Consider the following 8,899-nt stretch of genomic DNA (forward strand, 5'->3'; position numbering starts at 1 on the left):
AATATCATTGTGGCCTTTTGTTGTTTTTGGGTGCGTTATAAACTCTGAATTGGATCTATTATTTTAAGCCGTTACAAAATTTGAAAGGTTTGAGAGTATTTAAAATATCCTTGTATTGAAGATACCAATATGATTGCTCACCAAAATATCATGTACTTGAAAGCGACTTGAAATGACTTGCATGAATATGACTTGAGAAGATGGCTTTATCTAACTATCATGTCCTTGCATGAAATTGACTGGAGAAGCTCTGCATCAGTCTTCACTATGTCATGTGGCTTTGAAGGGTAAAGTCATTTGACTTAATCCATGGTTGCTTGTCTTGATGGTAACGTAAACGTAGCTGATTTTAGAAGCCGACCGAAAATCCACACAATGAGACTTATTCTTGCATGTGCTCTGATTGGGCAGTGCCACACATAAACCAAGCTGATGGAGCAGCAGGAGAGTGCGGCCCACACAAAGCCTCCCCATAAAAACATAAAAATCTGACATTTGGTTAATTGCTTTATATGTATGTGTTTTACTGAAAATGGAGTCCGAGTGACGTCACAGATAAATTTTCCCTGATAAAGTGCCCTGTTATTGGGTACATCTGAAAATGTCGCTGTACCTAATAGAGTGTCCAAGTGACGTCACAGATCAACCAGCCAATCAGAAAGTGGGGGGTTGTTTGGGTGTGGCACTTTTCACTTTCATTTAAATTTTGACCATAATTTTTCCCTAATGAAGTGGCCTGTTATTAGGTACACTGAAAATGACGGTGTACCTAATAGAGTGTCTGAGTGACGTCACAGATCAAACAGCCAATCAGAACGTGGGGGTGAGGGCGGGTGTGGCACTTTTCACTTTCAGTTAAACTTTTTCCCTAATTACCTGTAATTAGGAACACCTGTGTCCAAGTGACGTCACAGATCAACCAGCCAATCAGAAAGTGGGGGGTTGTTTGGGTGTGGCACTTTTCACTTTCATTTAAATTTTGACCATAATTTTTCCCTAATGAAGTGGCCTGTTATTAGGTACACTGAAAATGACGGTGTACCTAATAGAGTGTCTGAGTGACGTCACAGATCAAACAGCCAATCAGAAGGTGGGGGTGAGGGCGGGTGTGGCACTTTTCACTTTCAGTTAAACTTTTTCCCTAATTACCTGTAATTAGGAACACCTGTGTCCAAGTGACGTCACAGATCAACCAGCCAATCAGAAAGTGGGGGGTTGTTTGGGTGTGGCACTTTTCATTTTCATTTAAATTTTGACCATAATTTTTCCCTAATGAAGTGGCCTGTTATTAGGTACACTGAAAATGACGGTGTACCTAATAGAGTGTCTGAGTGACGTCACAGATCAAACAGCCAATCAGAAGTGGGGGTGAGGGCGGGTGTGGCACTTTTCACTTTCAGTTAAACTTTTTCCCTAATTACCTGTAATTAGGAACACCTGTGTCCAAGTGACGTCACAGATCAACCAGCCAATCAGAAAGTGGGGGGTTGTTTGGGTGTGGCACTTTTCACTTTCATTTAAATTTTGACCATAATTTTTCCCTAATGAAGTGGCCCGTCATTAGGTACACTGAAAATGACGGTGTACCTAATAGAGTGTCTGAGTGACGTCACAGATCAAACAGCCAATCAGAAGGTGGGGGTGAGGGCGGGTGTGGCACTTTTCACTTTCAGTTAAACTTTTTCCCTAATTACCTGTAATTAGGAACACCTGTGTCCAAGTGACGTCACAGATCAACCAGCCAATCAGAAAGTGGGGGGTTGTTTGGGTGTGGCACTTTTCACTTTCATTTAAATTTTGACCATAATTTTTCCCTAATGAAGTGGCCTGTTATTAGGTACACTGAAAATGACGGTGTACCTAATAGAGTGTCTGAGTGACGTCACAGATCAAACAGCCAATCAGAAGGTGGGGGTGAGGGCGGGTGTGGCACTTTTCACTTTCAGTTAAACTTTTTCCCTAATTACCTGTAATTAGGAACACCTGTGTCCAAGTGACGTCACAGATCAACCAGCCAATCAGAAAGTGGGGGGTTGTTTGGGTGTGGCACTTTTCACTTTCATTTAAATTTTGACCATAATTTTTCCCTAATGAAGTGGCCTGTTATTAGGTACACTGAAAATGACGGTGTACCTAATAGAGTGTCCGAGTGACGTCACAGATCAAACATCCAATCAGAAAGTGGGGGTGAGGGCGGGTGTGGCACTTTTCACTTTCATTTAAGCTTTGACCATGATTTTTCCCTAAAGAAGTGGCTTGTTATTAGGTACACTGAAAATGGCGGTGTACCTGATAGTGTCCGAGGGACGTCACAGCTCAACCAGCCAATCAGAAAGTGGGGGCGAGGGCGGGTGTGGCATTTTTCACTCTCCGTGAAGCTTTGACCATGATTTTTGATTATTTCATTTCATTATTATATCATTATTTCATTTATATATATATATATATATATATTTTTTTTTTTTAAAAAAGGAAAGGAAAAAAAAAAAGGATCAGTGTGTGTGTGCGTGGGGGACGATTTGTTTAACGACTCGTTTGAACGAATCTTTATAGAGTGAACTGATTCTAAAGATTCAGTTCACTTAAAAGAACTGGAATGCACATCACTAGTGCCGGACAAATTTTACCTGGGGGGGTAGGGTGACGTCAGTGCCTCCCCAGTCATGAACCTCACAGCACATCACTGCCATTAACAATGAATTGCATTTCCGTTTAACATTGAGACACTTTTATTGCATAGTCACGTATAAAGAAATCACTTTCAGATATACATTGAATCTGTTCAATTTACAGTGCTTTTACTCACAACACCGATAGATTAATTCAAACATTCCAATAGTTATAAATCACAAAAACACCCCCGCCTCAACTCCCAGATATATTGGGAGCTGTGCAGTAACAGTGAAGAAGAACCAAGAGGCCAACACTTGTCCTCATAGATGAAGGCATATTATAGGTTTCTGTTTACACCAAACGTGCCAATGTGCAAAACAGATAATGTAATAGAAATATTTTCTATTGCTATTTAAGAATCTTGCCTCACTTTCCAAAAGGCGTTGCGGACAGCCATGACATTGCACTGTCAGGAGGCGTGCCAAATGTGTGAGAAATTACCGTGCATTGATTTGAAGTTAGTGTATGCTCCTTAAGGCAAACGTGGACCTGAGAGTGAGATAATAGAAAAAGAAAATGCCTTTTGAACAGGATCTGTCGCACAAAACATTCCAGTGTTTAACAAATGCAAAGCGGCTTGAGGTTGATCATCTGGCAAATTGCCGTAAATGCATCTTTTATGTCAACTGGTCATACGTTTCCCTCATTTATCACCTAAGTCAAATGATCGGACTAGAAAAAGTCAAGTAAGCTGGCCCATTACCAAAATCTATTAAACAGACATCAAATACAAACGTATTCAGCTTTGGCCGAATCAAGTAATCAACTGTCCAGTACGTCTGCGGTAACAACAGCTCAGTAAAGGCAGAACGTAACACAAAAAAAAAACAAAAAAAAACATGTTAGTTGTTCTTCAGCCGGTTGGACAACCAATCCAGTCCCTCGTAAAGGCCTTCCCCGTTTGTGGCGCAGGTTGCCTGGATGAACCATTGTCTGTCACGCAGGGAGTGAAGACCCAACTTGTCTGTGATTTCTGCTGCTGTCATGGCGTTGGGCAGGTCCTGTCAATGCATTCATTTCAAAAGAAAAGACAGTGAGACAATATTCTTGGGAAACAATACGGCACTTTTTTTCCCGAATGATTCATTCGGGGAGAATGACTCACCTGTTTATTTGCAAAGACTAATAGCATAGCGCCACGCAGTTCGTCCTCCGCCAACATCCTCATGAGCTCCTCGCGTGCCTCCGTGCATCGCTCTCGGTCGTTGCTGTCCACTACAAAAATGAGACCTGTGACACAAAGACACATTAGGCGGGATAGATACAGACACAGCTCAGCTATGGAGCAGTGTGATGCCTTCGCATGCCTTGTGTGTTCTGAAAGTAATGCCGCCACAACGGTCGAATCTTGTCCTGGCCGCCGACGTCCCACACTGTAAAGCTGATGTTCTTGTACTCCACTGTCTCCACATTAAAACCTGCCGGGCAGAATGTACAGTCGTGTTAATGATCTCGCTCAGAGCGCTGACAAAAACGCAAATGCGGATTACCTATTGTTGGAATGGTGGTGACAATCTCCCCAAGCTTGAGTTTGTACAAAATGGTGGTTTTGCCGGCAGCATCCAAGCCCACCATAAGAATTCTCATTTCTTTCTTGCCCAAGAATTTGAACAAGTTTGCAAATATGTTTCCCATGTCTGCTCCTGTTTTTGTTTGAGGGAATGTACGTTTGCCTTGTCTAGAGACAACAAAAACAGCTATTGTCAACATAGCCATTCATATGGAGAGGTTGCGTCACGTGCTAACGTGACGTCACACAAGCGTTATTGAAAATAAGACCAGGCTAAAGTTATTAGAAATGAGACCAGGCTAAACTTTTGAGTAGCAATGGAAATGCTTATTAATGCAGTAAAAACTTTAAAACCGCCATTCCGCCTGTAGAGAGAAACAAACGGCAGCTTATGTTAAACTGTTAAGTATCAAATGACACAAATAAGCAACTTGCTTCCAGTGCGAAAGTGCAATGCTAGCGTTATAAAAACACCACAATCACGTCGTCACGTAAACAGAAAACTTTAAGTCGCGATTTAATACTCCGAGGTACTGTTATACGATGTAAATAGCCAAAAATGGTCAATGTTACGGTTCGGCAAAGTCAGCCAACCGGTTAGGTTAGCACACAACCGGCCGCTTTAATTAGCCTTTAGCTCCTCAGCACAGAATTGCCGCTTCTCATCAACGCCACCCCTATTTTAGAACAAAATACCGCTCGCAATGACCATGCGGAGGAAAGACGACGATGTAGTAGTTTCTAAGTATGACCACTTACACGGAGCTGTAGCGTCTTCAAGGCGTTTCCTTCCTTGGGGAAATGGCGACCATTTGACACGTCACAACTTCCGCCGTTCCTTCACTTCCGCGTTCCGTACTTTTCGCGGGATATCGCCCCGCTGTGGTCAAAAGGGGAACTGCATTATGCATAGTTGCCTTTTAAAAAAAGTTATTAAAAAAATCCATTTGTGTCCGAGATTAAGTATTTTTATGTATGTGGTGTACTTTTTTAGATTCTTGACAGCTTTTCATAAAAAACCTCAGTTGTTCTCCCAGCGTTGAGTAAAACCAGTCTCTTTAATTGTATTATCTTTATCACTAAATCAGCCAAAGTATTTGTTGTAGTGTTTTAAACCACAATAAGTCCACTTCCTTTTTCTTCTTTGGCCTAGCAGGTCATTAAAAAAGAGCTCATTGAGAGGCCAGTTGAATTTTAACCAGGGTCAACTATGCCGGCTACCCCCAGCAGGGGGGGCAGCAGGAGGCCAGTAGAGTTTATAGCTGGTGACGGACCACACAGAGAAGGGTCATAACACCCTCTTACTCCCCTCCTCAAAACCATAATTTGTGTTTGGCCCTGCCAAGCGTTCCAGAGATCTCTCATTCAGCATATTTGCACGCATTGTTGTCATTTATGTGGGTGTTGTTTACCCGGAAATAATAAAAAAAAGAGATTTACAACAGGATCTTCCCAAAAAATTATTGTTTGGGGGGGAATACATCTTGTATTTATTCACGTCACTCATTCCAAAAAAAAAAAGAATGCCCATGCATACTGATTGTCAACAGACATCAGACGCTGCACATGACAAGCATGCATGTTTTATGCAAATATCTCAATTCCGTGGCTGCACATGACAAACCGTTGCAAAATTGTTCTATGAGGTAGGAGAGAAGTTGAATACAACTTGAGGAATCCAAAATCTCCTCACTCAGCATGTTAGTGCTGAAGAGAAACCAAATAATCTGACCATTCCATTCATATATGACATTTTTTTAATTTTTTTTTATTGAAGCAATCAAAAAATAACAGTTCAAATCACAGTTCTGATGTTACCCCTTTTAGTGTTTCCAGTCGCTAATTACTAAACGTTACTTCACGACGTCACCTTAGCTTAGCTCAGTTGTTCTTTCGTAAACACATACGTATCATGCCGCTGACCTCGCTGGTAAACAACTTGAAATTGGCTTGTATGAAACACACACACGCATAGGCACATACAGCGGTTTCCAAAACCACTTTCTGACTTTTTCTCGCTCTTTGCCTCATCCTTTAATTTCATACTGAAGACACCCAGTGAAAGAATTCTCTACTCCCCCCCAAAAAAAAAAAAAAAAAATGGTCTTTTCCTTTTGGTTCAGGTGGTGGTCAGCCAATAAGAGCTGTCAATCAAACTTCATCAATCTTCAAAGTAAATAACTTATTAGGGATAAAAAAAAACTCTTTGTAAAATGTTTTGGCTTTTTTATGATGTCCAAAACCTGCAACATTCTGAGTTGCATTTCTTGTTGTTTATGAGAATAAAGAAGCAATGAGTTGGGAGGTTTGCCTTGACTTTGTGCTCTGTTGACCAGTTTAGAAAGTGAGATTTGCATCAGACTGCTGACTCTGTCATTCCGCTGATTTAAAACACACATTTGTGGCATTCATTGCTCTGCCGTGTTCTATTTTACACTGCATTGTCTCTAAAGTGACACAATTCCAATCCCTAATCTCCCACGGGGCCCAATTTAGACGAAGCTTTGGGTTGGAATGACTTGCCAGTAGCAAATTTCAGATGACTGTGACCATTTCTATTGTCGACTCCTGTCACTAACATCCAACGATTTTTTTGAAAATCTTGGAATATTTCCACAAAAAGATTCATATGTAAGGACATAAATAATGTCAACTCACAACAATGTTTTCCCAAGGTAGTCATACTGTCCTAATTTTTAAGTCAAAGATGAATCAAACTAAATATGAAAAAAATATTAAATATGAATCAATCGACTACTATTTTACATCAACTTTTTTTCCTAACCCCATCAATGATGATGATGGTCCCTTTGAAAACAATCCCCGCTGGACAAGACTATAAATTACGCAGATGCCACAAAACTGCTTGTTAAAAAAAAACCTATGTGGAAAAATACTTACTTGACCCTGGTCAAATTCCGAATTTAGCGCCATGCCGCCTTCCTTAGTAGCGAAGACGCTTGAGGTCCCGTTAAATCCATCATATCCTCGCTCGGTGTGAGATGTTCTTCGCACCACCACCTTCGCCATCATATCTCCCCACGTACTGACAGTTGTGACGTGTGGACACAGGAGTATAAATAGGACAGTAGGAGGTGAACATACGCCCCCCCCAAACCCCCCACTCTATCCAGTAAAAAAAAAGCTAATTCTGATTGCTTGACAAATCTCCTGCACCTGCAGGCACAATGTTGTGGTCTCCCTCAATCCCCCTTAAAATGTCTACCACAATCCGGGTAGATCTCCGCGTGGTTTGTAATCCCCTCGCCATTTATGGCTGCGCGTCATAACAGATCAATATGAATGTATGACTAAGCAAAAGGGGGTTGCTGGGGTGGGGTAGGGGGGGGTCAAAGAGGCTTCCTAGGGTGAGGGAGCTCAGTAGGGGCCTTGCTCCCCGCTAAGTGGGGATGAAAAACACTCAGCAAGGGGCTTCTGGGAATGCAGTGTCCCATATTCCTACGAGCAAATATGTTCAAGCATTTGGACAAATCCGATTATGCGTCAGTAGGGGCAATAATCGTCAACATACGTGCATTTTATGTCCGCTGATGGAAAACAACACGAAAAATGGGTCGGCTCTGCATTAGTGGTAGCAAATCAGTCCGAGACGTAACGCAACTCGGAGGGACAGGCATGGGATGCCTCCCTCTGCGTCTCATGTTCAGGATGACGGCTCGGGCCAAAGGCTCCAAAAGAGCCAGGAAACAAACCCGACATTATTGCCGCCGCCATGAGAGGATCCACGCTGGCCCCCGGCCGCCGGTATCCGGAGCCAGCGGGCACCGTACCCCACGCCTCTCACAGCAGGGGGCGCCACAGAGGGAGACAGGCGGAGGGCAAAGGATCAATGTGCGGCGGTGTCGTCCGCCAATCACCTTTGTGTGCTGATTGAAAAGGTTGCTAAGGGGATTTACATACATACATATTTTATTACACTCCGCCCAGGCTACATGTGGACAACTTTTGATTCAGTGTGCGTCATCGCGTCCGGGCAATGCTTTTCATCTTCACACAAAATTGTTGGTTCCTTTCAATCCAAAAATGAGAATATCCTTTGAACAGATGAGGCAACATTGGAGCTTCTTGCTATCAGCTGCTTGCCGGCGGACAACGAAAAGGTAAAAGACGGAAGGGGCTCACTCATGTTCTGGGGCTGCTTTGCTACTTCTGGCCCTGGTTATCTCGAATCGGCCCATGTTACAATAAAATCTCAAGACTTTCAAGATATTCTGAAGGTACAAATATGCTGCCTCGTGTCAGAAAGCTTGAAACATCTGTCCGTTATGTTCATCACCTGCTTTGCTGCATCTGCAGATACCAATGAAGACTCCAGGCAAAAAATTGACTTTTCCCTTCAGTCTATACTGGACGTTCTAGTCATATGTCACCCTTCAATCCATCTAAGCAGAACTGGCTGAGGAACATGAGAGCCAATGGAGTCAATGAGCGACATCTTGGGACATCCGTGACAGATGGTTGAGACAAGTCCTCGCAGGATGCGCTACTTCCCAAAAGACACGGTGGCCTCAGATGTCAGGAAGGTCCGATTGTTGCCTCGCAGGATGCGAGCCTCACTGGCAAGGCCATAAGGGTAAACACGAGCACTGCGCCAAGGAAGTGGATTTGGTAGTGGAGGGTGACTCGGTTGAATGTGCATGGTCCATTTCTCAAAAGCAGGGAAGTGTTCTACGTGCGAGCCTTTTGGGAAAGTAG

General features: G+C 42.8%; 1 protein-coding gene across 1 annotated transcript; it reads right to left on the bottom strand.

Moving 5' to 3' along the window:
• Positions 1–2,711: 2,711 nt before the first annotated feature.
• Positions 2,712–5,042, bottom strand: LOC147046141 (ADP-ribosylation factor 1-like). Its single transcript, XM_085929603.1, has 5 exons — positions 4,943–5,042; positions 4,164–4,351; positions 3,981–4,091; positions 3,779–3,903; positions 2,712–3,674 (listed from the first exon to the last, which is right to left on the bottom strand). The coding sequence occupies exons 2-5, from the start codon at positions 4,306–4,308 to the stop codon at positions 3,516–3,518; spliced, it is 540 nt and encodes a 179-aa protein (XP_085785729.1). The 5' UTR covers positions 4,309–4,351; positions 4,943–5,042; the 3' UTR covers positions 2,712–3,515.
• Positions 5,043–8,899: the final 3,857 nt, after the last annotated feature.

Source organism: Syngnathus leptorhynchus, chromosome 14 (assembly GCF_054491065.1).
Source record: "Syngnathus leptorhynchus isolate UIUO chromosome 14, UIUO_Slep, whole genome shotgun sequence".
Taxonomy (NCBI): Eukaryota; Metazoa; Chordata; class Actinopteri; order Syngnathiformes; family Syngnathidae; genus Syngnathus; species Syngnathus leptorhynchus.

Coding starts and splice junctions, on each gene's coding strand:
- LOC147046141 (XM_085929603.1), bottom strand. CDS start 4,308: ATGGGAAACATATTTGCAAACTTGTTCAAATTCTTGGGCAAGAAAGAA. Junction 4,092..4,163: donor CACCACCATTCCAACAATAG/GTAATCCGCATT, acceptor TCTGCCCGGCAG/GTTTTAATGTGGAGACAGTG. Junction 3,904..3,980: donor TTACTTTCAGAACACACAAG/GCATGCGAAGGC, acceptor TTTGTGTCACAG/GTCTCATTTTTGTAGTGGAC.